Raw genomic sequence first — 15,863 nt, forward strand, 5'->3', positions numbered from 1 at the left:
TCTTTGCATATCTTTGGTTTAAATTCCAGCATTCAAGGGCTGATTAATGTCAGGCAGTTGCCTGAGCAAGCCTACACTCCGCAGTAAATAACACTTTTTAATTAGTCCTGATGTGGATTGGAGACTGAATATCTGATTAACATTCACAGCAGCAGTTGAGTGAACTCTGTGAATTGTGTGAACCCATGGATTGTGTAACCCACAGTAACCTCCCAGTGTTACATACATCACATCCACACATTGCCCATATATTGTGGTGATATTTGCATAGCTGCTTCCCGAAGGCCCAGTAATTCTGAGAAGTGTGTGCTGAGTCAGACACAGTGTCCCCTAATGCATTAGTCCTGGCAGGAATGATGTGTGGGCCTGCAGGCTGTCCAGGACCAGCCACTGGAAGCTCACCTAGGCAAATCGAAGAGGGTGCCCACGCCACAGGGGTTCCTCTTTGTGCACCCAGGGCACTTAAGGTGTGAGGATTTGCATGGCTCAAAATATCATAATTGATGATGGGGATACAGTTCTATAGGCAGATGGCAGGGACAGGGTGGTGCCATCTGCAGTGGGAGTGTTGCCCAGAATTCTTCTAAAAGAAATGCAGCTCTAAGTCTTTTTCTAAGACTCCCTCACGTCAAAGTTTTCTTTTAAAATCATTGAATAAAACTTTTGAGAGGAAAAATAGATTTTTCTCATGTCTATTCTCTTTTGCTGCCACTTGATTTATGCATTCAGGGATGTCTTAGGGGATACTCTTTTCTCAGTTTCAGAAAGTGGTTCTGGTTTTGGAAGATGGAAAGATGAGCAGTGCACATGTGGAACTGCACTGGTCAAGCTTTTGGTGTATGATACAGTGAGTTCCATGGCACACTCTGAGCCCTGATGGACGCAGATCTGAGTCTCTGAGACTGAGCTGTGTGGGCTTCAATTCAGGAAGTCAAAACCCTCTTCCCCAAGCTCTGGTGTTACAAATGGTTTTCCATGGTCAGATGGGTGGTACCTCTTGGTTGCTGGTTCATTCCACTGTCTTCAGGCTGCTGTTATGTATTTCTAGCATGGTTGGTGGTCATCTGTTTCCTTTGGGTAATTTCAGGGTGAAGGCTACTTTTTTCACTGACCTACTTTTATAAGAATGACATGCAACCAATTAAGATTAAAATGAAATCCTAAATTATCAGTTATATGTGTGCATATAGATGTTTATATGTATATATCAATCTATAGTTAACTGATGAGCACAAGATGTGGTACAATCCAACAAAAACATAAATACATTTCTAGAGCCACTCAGAAGTTATTAACACAGAAAATACAACTGAAATCTCATTATTTCTTCCTTATTCTGTCTACTGCAGTCAATTTTTAATGATTGCATTTAAAGAGAAATTCATCTTATGTTGCTATTTTTATTATGAAAGGAGATCGGATTCACAAATGCAAGTTTTACATAAATTCCCTTGAGATTCTGTTTCATTTATTGCCAGATATTACAGAGGAAGCATATGCCAATCATTGTTGGTAGGCCACCATAATTAGTTGTGATTTAACATACATGTGCATGCTACCTGCTGGACTGCTGATTTTTTGCAGTAGTTCAAAAAATTGTTGGGTTTGTTTGGCTTTTTTGTTGGCTTTTAATAGGAACCAATTTTTCACATTTAAATAATGAATCATATGTGTTGATATATTAAAAAAATAATAAAGCCAAGGAATGGATGCTGTTGGAAAACTGTATCCTTTTAGCTATATAGTTTTATAGGCAGATTTTCAGTCTCTAAAGTTATGCTTGACTTCTCCAGGTGGGAACAAAAAGAGGAGTAATCTATTTTAAACTCCTGCCTGAGCTCAAGCAGAGGGGGTATACTTGCTCTTTTAAGCATGTCATTTAAATTAATGTCCCATTTACTGCAAACAAGCTTGTTGGGAATAGGAACAGTGGTCGTAGGGGAAGTGCCAGAACAGCTCTTGGTTGTAGTGCATGCAGTGAGTCCTCCTGCTCAGCTGGGCTTCAACACACAACAGCAGTTAATAGAGAAACCATCACTCTGAATAAATAAATACTGGCCTTTCTTTTTCACCAAGTGAAATGATCACCAGCCAGGTCAGATGTGGTGGCATGGATTTTACCATTGGTACAGATTTGAATGGCAATATTTAAAATAATTATTTAATTAATTTAACTATTTCATGTAACAAGGTGACAGGGAGTAACTATGTTTGTGTGCCAGAAAATACAGTAAGTTTGATTAAATGTTTGTGACTTAAGGATGGAGGGCAAATCATCCACTTACAGTCAGTACTAAAGGTTCAGCTGAGACAATGAAAATACTTTTGGAAGAAAAAAAATATTTGCAAACAATGCTATCTCAGATATGATAAGAGTTTAGTTCTTATTTAGCTACCAAATTGTGTTTATTTTTCAGGATGACTGCTCACTGCAAAAGACTGAACACATAATTTCATTACTTATTTATTTCCTGGGTGATACCCCTCTTCCCTTTCATCATTCATTTGTGATTTTTGTTGAAATAATAGTCAGGTGTTTCCTCATCAGGGCATGTTAATGAAAAACAAAAATAAAACAAAAAACCCAATCCAATAATTATTGGGCATAGAAGCATGACAGGAAATGTCAGAACTCACGCCTTTTGCACTTTCTCAATGGATGATGTAAAATCAAACAAACTGGATGATGTGTTACAATGACTGAGTTTACCCAGCTATCCATTTAAGGTACTTTCTCAGTTTTGGTGAACGGTGCCACCACTTTCCAAACATACAAATGGAGCTACCCAGTGTTTGAGTCATTGTGTAAAGTCAAACTGAGTTTCCTGCTAAAGCTTTTCTGCAAATGGCACATCACATTTGCCTTTTACATCCTAGGCAGAAGAGAACTGATCAAGATTGTCTCTTGTTTAAATAGCATTTTTAATTCAAGTAATACCAGTGTTTTAAAAATAGGAATTCGTTCTTTTTGTTTTCTTATTAATGAAGATTGCTGTTCCTTTTTCCTATTTGATTACAGTTGCACCTATTTAGAAGCTTTACTATTTGCCTATTACAAATATAGACAATAGGAGAGGTTTTTCTGTTTTATTTATTCTCAAAGATGAGATTATCTACCTAAAGGGATTCCAAAATAAAATTTTGAAATTCCACTTATCCTTTTTACACCTTCTATATTCTGTGTAGACAAGATTTAATCTCTAAGCTGATGAAAAAAGTACTGCTAAAGTTTGTCTGTCCGTAAGAGGAGAATCCTAACTCATGAAGGGCATCTTCATATGCAAGAAAAACAGTGTGTGCTACATATCCTGGATCTCAGTATAAAAATGAAGCTGTTCTCTAAGATTCAGAACACCAGTAAGACAAAAGGCAAAAATTTCAGAATCCTGCTCTGCTCGCTGAGGTTTTGCACTAAAGCTTGTTATTTTCATCAAGACTGATGATACTCCCTTCTGTTTTCTAATAACAAAAAATAATGTGTAGGGAAAAAAATTATTTGAATAACAAATATTCATGGAACAGTCTGCTGTGGAGCTGTTCCTCTCTTAAATGAGAATTTAGCCAAAATTGTTGCATTTGGCATCTGCTAGATACAGTTTGTGTTGGGCTGGCTCTTCCTTTCAACCCACATTTTAATCTTCTCAGCTCCTAGTATTTAAAAATGCTGTTAAAACTCTACCCACTAGAGCCCCCAAAAATGCCTAAATATTGTAAATTAAAACAATACAAGTATTCTCAAACATGTAAATATGATTAACATTCCATCTTCTACTGAAAGTTTCATCTAAGACTATAAATAAAATTAGTTTTTAGTTTACGGTAGTTTTCTTCTTTATAGCAGCTCTCTTTGCAGAGTGGGGAAACATAATTATATTTATGCTTGAAAAGAAAAACAGCTTCGTTGCAGTCAATTATTAGATTGCATGAAGCTGGCTGTCCTGTCAAAAGAAGAGCTCCTGTCCTTGGCTGAATTGATAATTCACTTTCAAACCTTGTAGGAACTTGCTGGATGTATGTTCATTCCCACTTGAAGCAGGTTTCTTTTGATGCCATTGCCAATCATCCAGTCCTTAATGTCCTTGAGCATCGTATGCTGCAAAATAAGAAATGCTTCAATGCCATTTTCTAGCTAGATTAAACTGGTGAAAAAGACAGCTGCCAGATTTGTTTTGTGTTTCCCTGTTAAGCTTTGTATTGTTTAAAGGAAATGCAGTAGATGCCAACCTTAAACACCCACTGCTTGCCAAACAGGAATTTTGTTTCCTTTAGAATGTTTAAAACTACATATTTATTACTTTTAATTTAGAGGTGAGTCTCTGGGAGCTAAGGAAACATGGGTAGATATACTAACATAATTGTGTGTGTCAATGCATCTTTGTTTCTGTTCTAGGTATGTTTGGCACTTGAAATGAGATTTTCTGATTAATTTTAGAATGAAAATAACACAGTATTCCTCAGAAAATTGGGTGTGTGCCGCTTTAATGACAATAGAAAATTAGAATGGCTGTGCTGAGGGGAAAATACAATTTTACGAAAACTGAAGTATGAGGAGGGTCTGGTATCATTCCCTAACTTGAGGGTCTGTATATGAAACCAGCTGCTACTCTGGGAGTGTGTGTCCTGTCCATGAACCTGAGCTGCCTTCAGACAATTGGTAGGACCTGCCCCAGGTCCCTCTTTGGGTGTTGGGTGTTCTGGGCCTGCTGCAGGTGTTGTGGTTGTTGCTCTGTTGAAAGGCACAGGAGCATTTGGTTCTCTGACTGGGAGGACAATGTGGCTTCTCCAGAGGAGGGTGGTACAGATTTCTCTCCATTGTTCAGTAGCAGTCTTTTCTAAAATACTGGTGCCCATATGTAACTCCCATATGTAACTCTCTGAAAAATTAGGTTAGAGAGCAAAAAAAGAGATGTCTACCATAAAGCCTGGGAAACAGATTGGATCCCTGACTGTAAGGAAGCAAAGTTCTTGTGCAGTGATTGACCTCCAGCTGGCCAACAGAGAGTTTCGGCTGCAGCCAAAGGGTGCATCCATGTTTCAACAGGGAAAAAGAATGCTGAAGGGGAAGAGGATGGAATGGCTGGCAAGTCATTGTTTGATGTCCCCATGAGTCCATGAAGCTAAGGACTAATTAAACAATGCCTGGTGCATCTTTCTTCCCTCTGGAGTGGGACAATATCCTTTTCTGCTGTAGCAGAAATCCAGTATCAATGAAAGAAAATGTCAGTCACTTTGATGAACTTCCCAGCAGAATTGAACAATCCAAAAGCAAGGATGTTGGGGAGAGAAATTGAACTTTTAATATATTTAGCAGAGCAAGAATAAGTATTTATAGTCCTTCTTTTATTAAAACTGACTTAAAAGATCTGTTGAGAGTAGTTCAATATAATTTCTTTATTGTTTCGCAGAGTGAAACATCAAATATTTTGACTGCAAGAAAAGGCTGATTCTTTCAAGTCTTACTAAGGGTGCCATCTGTGAGCCAACTAAGTTTTAATTTCTTTCATACTGACTTCTACTCAGCAAAATTTAGACATTTACAAACTGAACTTGAGACAATTACTTGAAAAAGTTGTATAAAGACTTATGGCTTATGTCCTTCTGCCTTTCTGGATTGCACCTTGTCTTTTAAATTTTTTAATTATCAATCACCACACTGAGGTCCTCGCCAAATTGCAGGCACCTCTGCCTCTCTGTTCCATAGCCCTGCATGCTGGGGCACAGATGGAATGCAATGCAGCTCCCTTCCAGGCTCTGCAGTCCAGGTTTCCTGTCCCTTGTGGAGTCTCAGGTCTTGTCCCAAGGTCAAATCTCAGTTGTTTCCCTGTCCTAAAAGTCTGGAAGGCTTCTGTGTCTGTTATTGTAAGCTGATCTTTCTTATGTACAGCTAGTATAACCTTAAACATTTTGTCTAGTGCCATGATGAACCTTGAATTCTCTGTCTTTAGGGTGCATTTTATCTTTCAATATATTCTGTCTCTCTCCACCTGCTGATAGTTTCAGTTGCTAGATTTCCAGTATGAAATGATAATAAGCCAATAATGCTGTAAAATGCATAAGAAATAGCATCCAACTTGTCTTACTGTAATAATCTTTTTAGGGTCTAGTCTGCCTCAAACAAAAAGTGTAATCTAAGTGCATATTTGTCTGCAAAAGAAAATGAAAAGTCAGAGATGTCTTCTTCAGCCAAGCTTTTACCATTTGTAATTTTTCTTAAAAAAATGTGAAAATGTATCTGTTACATGACATTTTTAGGAAACAGTAAAAATATATTCTCATTAACGAACTTCAAATAATAGTTGTGTTTCAATTTTCTGTTATCATGTATTTTGCTGGAGCTGTTATTATGGGCTCATTGCTTGAAATTTGGTGTGTTTATGAACCTTAGAAAATAGAAATAAATTTCTACCCTTCATGTTTGTGGGAAAAAATTTATGGCTTGTTGTGGTTTAAGCCTGGCTGGTAGCTAAGCACCATGCAGCTGCTTTCTCACTCCACATTCTCTCCTCCTCCCAGTGGAACAGGGAAGAGAATCAAAAGGAGAAGTTTGTAGGTTGAGATAAAAATTTAATAATTGACAATAATATTAATGATAACAATAATAGTAATGCTGTAGATTTGAAAAATAAAACCCAAAAACCATACAGATAAACCCCTCAAAAAACAAGTGATTCACAATACAGTTGCTCACTACCCGCTAACAGATGCCAAACCCCATTCCCCTGGGCAGTGTGTGGCTGGGGTGGGGGAAGTGAGTGAGCAGCTGTGTGGGGCTTAGGAGCAAACTGGGCTTAAAACAGAACAGATCTTTCTGGTGCCCAGTGTGGAGCTGATGTGCCAGGCCCCCAGATCCACAAAATCCAGTAATCCTGGTTATCCCTCTCCTCCACCTGACTGGACAGGACCCTCTAATCTTGATCACAAGATTCCCCACTTCTTCATCATAGAAGTGGACTAGGACTTCTTTCCATAGAGTCAGTAATATAATCAGCCCTTCCATTCTGCCTGGGAAACTGTTCACTGGAAGTTGGAGCAACAACTTTCCTTAAGGAACCCCCATTTGTGGTTGTTTTTCCCCGCCCTTCCTACAGCCATGCCTCTAGGGTTGAGATATGCTTTCAATCCCACTTCCTCGTGTCCTCTCCATGGTCCCACTTAAACCTCATTTGTTTTTAATCAACATTTGTTTTTACTGACCATTTGTTTCTTTCTTTCTTTCCCCCTCTTTTCCCAACTCTCCCCTTCCCATTTCCTTTTCCTTTGCTCAACTTTCCTTTCATGAAGAATTTGCCTCTACTAATTTGTTCTAAAATATAAAGCTGCTAGGAGTTTTATGCTAATCAATCTTTTTTGAGCTTTAACTCCTTGGAGAGCCAATGTTTATGAACAGATGTATTTGTGCCTTCTCTGGGCAAGTTATTTTTTAATTATTTTATTATGTTCTCTGTATTTCTTAAATAATTACTGACTTGCATGTATCTCTGAATAGAGAGCTTTTCACAGAACACCAGCTTTTCATGTAATACTTCCCACAATATTAGCTTCCTCCTTAATGTATCTGATGAATAAGCTGATTAAATAATTTAGTTGTTTGATAAAATTTATTTGTATAATTTACATAGAGACAATGAAGTCTATTATAGAGGCCCAGGAAAGAACACAGGAATGACAATGATAGTAGGTAGCAATGAGATAAGTAGAAAGAAGCTTGATATTTTGAGATACCTAAATGTATTCAAACCAAAAATTTACATCTGCAGTTATCTATTAAAACTGGTTTCTCTCTATTTCCTGATTTTCCTCTTTTTTTTTTTTCCCTTCTTCACCAGCTTTTGTGGTTTGTAGGTAATGTTCTTTGGCATTAAATTGTTTCAGTTCCTGTCTGAGTTTAGAACACGTCAGAGATATAATTTTAATCTTCTTAATGCTGAAAGCTTTCTAGAATATATACATGTAGTTGAGTTACTACATGGAATATTCTAACTATGCTTCACTCCCTTACAACACCTGGGGGAAAACTTTACTGCAAATTCCACATTTTTCTCACGTTACTTGTACAGTACCACGTAGTTCTAAGTCTACAGCTTATGTAGTTGACCATGGTGTGGTGTAAGGTAGCTTTGCTTTTTCTTCCATACCAGTCTAATTTATGAATTAATTTCTTCAGTCATTATTAAAGTTGGAGGGTTTATTTAATCCACAATAAAACAAGAATCATGTCTTCCCATGTGTGTCATGATTGTTTTTGGTAATTTTCTTTTAAAATAGACACATTGGATTTCCTTCAGGTCCCCTTGTGTTGTGCATAGATAAGCAGTTGCAGTCAACAGCTCTATCAGTTAACCAAAAAAGTTTGTGTTTTCATCTTTATTTCACTCAAAGACAGTAAATTAAAATTATATACAAAACTGCCATATACTTAAATCCCTAGTCCTTCTAGTAATTCAGATTTTAACAAAGTCTTATCTTAGATTTTAATTTTGTTCTACATTGAGAAAGGAATTTCTGCTTCTGGTGAAAAGTCAGCTTGTTCTACACATCAAATATCTTTAGTCCTTTCTGTGTCCTGTACTCTCTCTTGTTTTCCCCATCTCTCCCATCACTGTGGTGTTGAAGAAAGACAGTTGAGTGTGAGCCAGCTATTCAGGTGGAAGTTTTCTGCGCATTCTTTAAATAAGTTTTGGACAAGTTTGTAATGTAGAGTGAGTAATAAATCAACACGTGTAACAAATGGTAGAGGAGAGTCTTCTGAACATTTAATTTCTCTTAGGTAAAGGGCAGTGGTTTTAGGTCACAACCTAAAAAAGTTTTTAAAAAATCTTATTTTCAGCAAGAATGTAGAACAAATGACAAGGTATTTGTTTGGCAAGCCACTCTTGGTTTTTCACTGTTTTCAAAAGTTCGAGTTAACAGACACTTTCCAATGACAATAAATTTACCTGATGCAACTTTGAGCCCTGTGTATTTCAGGACTTACTGCAATGCTGATCCAGTTAAGACATTCAATCTGTTTGAGGAAGGAGACATAATTACCCCATTGCCAGAAAAACAACCTTCCTCAGGTTTAAAATGATGTGTGGCAGTAGTATAGGGTGCCTTAGTGTATTTTTAGTTGTGATTAATGGAAGGTATACTTCCAAGACCCTAAAAAATCAATGGAACTTTTGGTTTAAGGTTTACTTGTAATTAATATGTCCTGCTGGGGATAATACTGTGCTGTGTCTTTATCTTCTTTCTAAAATCTTTACCAAAAAAACACACCCCAAAGCAACATATTATTTGTTAAGCAGAATTTTTGACTGCCCAGATTGATTTCAACATAAATGTTATGAATAAATTAAATGCTGAAAAAAAGAAGGAAAGACAGAGACACAGGGAGTTATGAAGGCCAGGTTTTTTTTTTTTTTTTTCCTGTATGATACAAACCAGTATAATTGCAGTCTATGTCAAAATGTCATTGTTCTCATATTCCCAGGGAAATCCAGTGGCATTATGGGCACAACTCTTTCATAGTGTTACAGAAGGACCTATTGATCACTCCAACTTCCTAAAGAATTTGAAAAAGCTCCCTTAAAGTGCATAGGTCTTCTGTTTTCCCTCTGCAAAAATGACTTTTGTTCTGCAAGATTAGGAACAAAATAAGGTCTCTGATTTAGTCGCATATTTTAATTTTGTCCTACAGATTCTGGAATTCTGTACATGACTTGAGTCACATAATGGCATGAACTTGATTTTTCATCCCATAATGTAAAAAATTTTTATAAAACTATTTCTCATACTAAATATGAGGCAGGAAATACAGTTTCTGGGCATTATTACTTAAACAGAGAATTCAAGGTGTTGAGTAGGGCAAGTAAATCATATGTGTGTCTGTTCAGTACTGGTTTTCAGATATTAAATAAAATGGCATTATGTGTGTTAAATAGAAATTAGCTTAGTTGAAATGGGTTGTGCACGGTGTGAAAACTTCTGTTTGTCTAGAAAACAAGAAATTTTGTGGTGTTGTGGATTTGTTTGTTCCATGAAAAAGAAACAAGGCCTTAGCAAAAACTGAAGGGATTGAAAGGAACTTTTGCTTCTGAAGAGCAATCAGAGAGAAAGATCATGGCAAAATAACTAATACACTCAAGTCAGTGCTGTACCCATAACAATGTGTTGATGAGAAAAAAATAATTTCAAACTGAATACTGTCCTTAATTCTGTCCTCTGTTCAAGTAACCTTCCAAAGGAATTGGTACTTCCTAACAAAATATGTTTTCCATAATATTCCCAGCTCTAATGAGGGTTGTAGTGAATACCAGAACAACAGTGCTGACAGTAAAGCAAATGTTTTCTCTATATCACAGATTCCCTATTTTACAGTGCTCAGTAGTAAAAATGGAAGATGTGCAATGTAGGTCATCATGGCATCAATTCTGGAAAATTAGAATGCAGAGACTTGCTCTCAAATCAATCAAAGCATCCATCAAGCTTCACAAATTAGAAAAAATGTGGACATGTGAAATTATTTTGCATGGCACAAAATAATCTCTTTTACTTTTTATTGTGGTTCTCAATAGCTCTCATACATGCAAAAATATCTAAAAATTCATAGGTGAACATAAAACTTGCTCAGTGACTAGATTATAAAAAAATATGTCTATATTTTAATATTTCATGCCTTAGTCAAAGCATCAGATGAGAAACTTGGTTTGAATTTTAGAAAGAGTGTTTTTTTTTTAACATTGTCACATGAGGAAAAATCACAAGTATTTCCTTTCATCTTTCACTGATGCTAACTACAAAATGTGAGTTGTCTGTCAGCCCCTTAAAGAAATAAGGCCACAATCCAGTACAATTCCATAGCCTATGAACATAGATCTGTTGTTAAGATCCTGAGTAGAATAAGTCTGTCTAATCTCTGTGTACTTCCAGGTTTTTTTTCTGACACATTGAGATTGTACTAGGCACTTAAATTTTAAATCACTTCCTGTGTATTTGGAGGTGGTTTTTTTTTTCTTGTTTCTTTTTTTTTAATTTTTAAAATTATTTTTCCTATTTATTTCCCTGATTTTCACCTTGATTGCCAAGTTTTCTTTGTTTTCTAGATATATTAGTATTTAGTTCTGGCTTGTTTGAAATAATGACATGTACTTGCAATAAAGTAAGCGCCATTGTCTCTTAAACAAGAGAACCCTGTTTAAGACAGATATATGTGCAAGAATCCTGTGAGCTTAAATGCATTTTCCTCTTTTACTTTGTGTCCTACATTCCATTTATATTCTGACACTGGCTTTTTATAGCTTTCTGGTCTTTTTTTTAATTATTATTTTTGGCATTTGAGCTAACCAGAGGGATTGTTTCATTTCAGTTTGGAAGACGTCACATTGAAGACCTTTTTAATGATTTTCGAGATGGACGAAGACTTCTGGAGCTCCTCGAATGCCTTACAGGCCAAAAACTTGTATGTGCTTTGTAACACATTTACTGTATATTGAAGTCTTAATATTGTGATAATTGAAGTAGTTATGTTCACCAATTTCTTCCATTGATGAGGACCTGTGGAAACTATTTTTAGGGGTCTGAATAGGTTTCAGTTTCATTTGAAATTGAGAAACATTGTGACTGAGAGTTGTATTACACAATAACACTTTGCAAGGCCTATAATTGAAATGAAAATATTCTGCTTTATTGGATGCACTTACTAAGTGTGGCATTGAGAAAGAAGGCTGAGGCAGGGTACATTTATATATCTGGATTTTAGCTGGAATAGAATTTAATGTGTAGAATTAAAATGGTTTTCTAATGTCATACATATGGTCCATCTTGTCTGATTGTACTTGTCTGAAAAGAGAGAACTGTTAGCTATTATTAACCTGGAAATTTTAAAGTGATAGTCACACACATTTTTTAATGCCTTCTCTTGTGTTCCTGGTTGGAATTTGTAACTACAGCATCTTGTCATAAGAAGGGTGGGAGACTGAGAATCAAAATCCAGAGATAATGCACTTGTACATAAATATTACACAAACTGATGCTTATCTGTTTAGTTGCCATAGCAATGTTTTTAAATTGTGCCATGCAGAAGACAACTAATCATGATAAAAAGAATCTAGAATGAGCTAATTTTATATGCATTTTAATGATTCCTTCACTGAAAATTACCTTCTGTGGATCCAGTTTTTTTCACAATTAACTTTATTTCATGTTAGTAGCTGCATAATCTCAGTGTATGTTGATATTATATTCTCATAAATTTATGAAATAGAAAACTACAGGTGCAATATAAGATGTGAGCTACATATAGTGTACTCAACATTCTGATTATGTACAATAAAGTTTGGTTTATTTTCTTTGTAGGCAAAAGAAAAGGGCTCCACAAAAGTTCATGCTCTGAACAATGTCAACAAAGCAATCCACTTTTTGCAGAGAAATAATGTAAGTATTCAGCCAGACAGGCTCAGAACAGCCTGTAGACAGCACACAAAATGCTTTTTAGGTGTTGAATTAAACACCTTGGTCTATAGTATAAAAGCACTAAAGAGTACTTCTGTAGAGTCAAAGCAGCTTTATCAATGTGGATTGGATACTTTCCCGTTCAGCATCAGGGTCAAATGTGTTTTAAGGAATTTAAAATCCTCTTCCAGTGAATTTTGGCTAATATATCTTTAATGGGTGCTGTCTGAAGCCAGATCAATCTGCATGATTTTGTTCTAATGAATGGTGTATAAAATAAATTTTTAAAAGTTAAATACAAGAAGTCAAATATAGCTGATTACATGATGCTGCCTATCAAAATATTTACTCACAATCTCTGACAATTATGAACCCTGAAAACCCAAGGCTTTTCCTACAACTTTTTTTTTAATTAAGTTTCAAAGGCATCTGTCTCTCATGATTAAGAACACTAATCATATCAATATCACTTTCAATTCTACTTTGTAAAGATTGATTTTTCAAGCCAGTATCCTGTGAATCATTATTGAGTAAATATTCTCATATTGTCTTCCTTATGCAGGCATTCTAATGGGCCCATAATTTTAGCAGACATTTTGTCTGCCCACTATTTTTATCATAACTCTCCTCAAGAATAAATTAAAAAAAAAAACCTATAACACTTGCTTAAAAGTAAGAGGTGACAAAACAAAGATTCTGTGTTGTATATTATATTATATCTGTATTCTGTGCTGTATATTCTATTAGATTTCTTGGTAGCTGCAGGAGGTCAGTAATGCTTGATTTCAAGTGCTGAATAAAGTTATTGATTTTATAAATTTAAGGTAATCCACCTAAAGATTTGTACATAAATGTAAGTGACCCTACAAGATTGACATAAAGACCTCCAGCTTGATTTTTTTGATGGTATTTAATGTAAATAAATATAAGGAAAAGTTTCTAATTTTTCAAAATGTGCAACATTTGAGATTATTGGGAAAAAAATAATCAATACATTATTTCACACTATACAAGAAGGTTTTGATTGCATAACTGGTTACAAATAATCATAGAAAATACTTTCTGAAGTACTCAGCACCTTTCCAATAAACCCAGTTGTGTGCTCTTCACTTATTTTCCAGAACACAAATCTGGAAAGTCGCTTTCAAATCTAGTAAGAAAACAAAGAGTATTTCAATTTTAGAAGATAGAATAAGAAACAATGTTTTAGAAAGTAAAGTGATCATCCAGTGACCATTACATTCATGTAATGAAGACCTTGTAAACTATGTAAAAATTGGTACAGTATATATAAAGATATACTGTGTCTTGTATGAAAGCAAAAGACCTGGTTCTGAATAGCTTCCTTAAGCTTCAATAATTTGACAAATTATTTCTCTGGAACATCAAGAATGCAAAATCAGTGGTTCTAAAGTGAATTAAAGCCTATGACTAGTCCAGATTTTTCTGCTGATATGTTCCATCTTTGCTCTGAGGTTCTGGGTGGTAACACTGAACGATGCTGCTGCTTCCAGTCAATCCATTTCACAGGCTTTTTTTCCCATAGAGAAGTGAAATTACTGAGGGAGGAGCATGGGACATGTGAGGGGTAGGGGTTTTCCCCAGTATAGCCTTAGACCTGTCTTAGGCAAACTGGGCAATGTTCCTCTGCTTCAGTAAAACAGATGTGGGCTCTGTGTGTCCAGGCTTCCCCTTCCAAGAAGGGATTTGGTCTGTAGAATACCCAGGCACTGCCCTAATAAACTCTAATTGTATGGTGTCATTTGCTGCAGGGGATTCCATTTTAAATTTAGCATGTAAAGTCTAAATTCCATTTGGGGATATGTTCCAAGACATTGATGGTTAGAATAGATAGCCAGTCTCATGTGCTTTTAGTACAAAGTGTGGAATTCTTTAAGAAAAGAGCTCTTTAAGAGTTTTAGAGTTCTTGATAAAATGTCTGATTTGTGGTTTGTAAAAATGACCTATACATAGATGCATTGAAAATAAAAAGAACCCAAAAATTAAAATAAAGCATCTTGTTTTGAGGGTGAAAATTTTATTAAATTTGCAGATACAACATCAAATAACTTCAGAACTGCACTAGAGACTGCAGAATGTAGTTTGTGAAGGAATGGGGTACTTTGCAATAAAAACCATCAGTTCTGACCATGAAAAGTGGCATCTATGAAACAGCAAGGATGCCAATTTTAGAGTCATAATTCTATCCAAATATGCAGAACAGCTTATAGTTTTCCATTTATAACCCTGAGTTTGGCTTCCTTATTCAGATACTATAAAAAGTGGGGGAGGGTGAAGGATCATTTCCCATGTGGAGGAAGGAAAATTCCATGGTGGTAAATAATGATGCATTATGAAATTGCAAATGCATGATGCAATTATGGAAAACAACATTACTGGATGAACTGTTGTGGAAAAGACTTGTTAGATCACAATCACTGCTTTATCTGTGTGCCGAGCACATCCTGTATATTTCTTTATACATTATGGCATTGAATTAAGGAAAATTAAGTCCTATTTTAATTTAAATATATAATGTCTTGGGCTTGTAGGTTCTTACAATGCCTAGATGTGCGTGTGTTAACATTCAGAAAATTATATTATGTAAGGCAGTACAAAGCAGAGTACAGTAGTTTTTCTGTCTGTGTGATTTGTAATTGCAGAAGCTTCATAAGAAAAATATTTGAGTTATTATAACTATTGCTTTTCCCTTTATATTTCACACAACATGCTGTAACTGGAATTATAGGAACTCCAGATCACTGCTGTTTTTTTCCAGAACGTTAATAGTGTCATTTATAAAGTGTGAGTTGTATGTTTGTGGAACAACAGAAAAGAAATGGGAGATTTACCTTAGCCTATCCCTTCATCTCTTTCCAGCCTCTTATGCTTGTTATTAATATTTAACAATTATTTTTTTTTCTATAATAGGTTGATTTGGTAAATATAGGGAGCTCAGATATTGTGGATGGAAATCATAAGCTGACCCTTGGTTTGATCTGGAATATAATCCTCCACTGGCAGGTGAGTGGCACTGCTCATTACTTCCTAACGAAATACCTTTACTCCACTGATCTTTTCTCCATTATTACCCAGCAACAACCTACAAAGTAAACATAGACAGTGCAATGTGCTAAATCAGCAAATATTATGGCAGTCTGCTAACATATTATCAAGGATATTGACAATGTTAAGAAGAAAAAATAGTTTTTACAGGATTAGCAGAAACTTTTTTGACTTTTTTTGTAATATCACAGTCAGATATTGCAAGATGATATATATGAGTTATCCTAACAAAAATGGATAGACAAAGTCAATGTGAATTTCTTCTTGGTATCTTAGAAAGAGTGACTTCTCCATTTTAATGAAATAATCACATCAGTTTCTTTTTGCTGCTGACCCATCCTGCCAAGAATTATTTTTAGAACATT

At 35.6% G+C, this 15,863-nt stretch overlaps 1 protein-coding gene across 5 annotated transcripts in view; it reads left to right on the forward strand.

Annotated features, from left to right (window-relative positions):
* DMD (dystrophin) overlaps positions 1 to 15,863 on the forward strand; it is a 1,043,683-nt gene that overhangs the window by 248,003 nt on the left and 779,817 nt on the right. For all 5 annotated transcript variants that reach the window (XM_054291254.1, XM_054291257.1, XM_054291256.1 and 2 more), the window contains exons 3-5: positions 11,348 to 11,440; positions 12,337 to 12,414; positions 15,364 to 15,456. In XM_054291254.1, the coding sequence (XP_054147229.1) occupies positions 11,348 to 11,440; positions 12,337 to 12,414; positions 15,364 to 15,456 (264 nt within the window). The remainder of the gene's footprint in view (positions 1 to 11,347; positions 11,441 to 12,336; positions 12,415 to 15,363; positions 15,457 to 15,863) is intronic.

Source organism: Melozone crissalis, unplaced genomic scaffold (assembly GCF_028551555.1).
Source record: "Melozone crissalis strain CALT ecotype California unplaced genomic scaffold, PUWL_Pcris_2 ptg000090l_1, whole genome shotgun sequence".
Taxonomy (NCBI): Eukaryota; Metazoa; Chordata; class Aves; order Passeriformes; family Passerellidae; genus Melozone; species Melozone crissalis.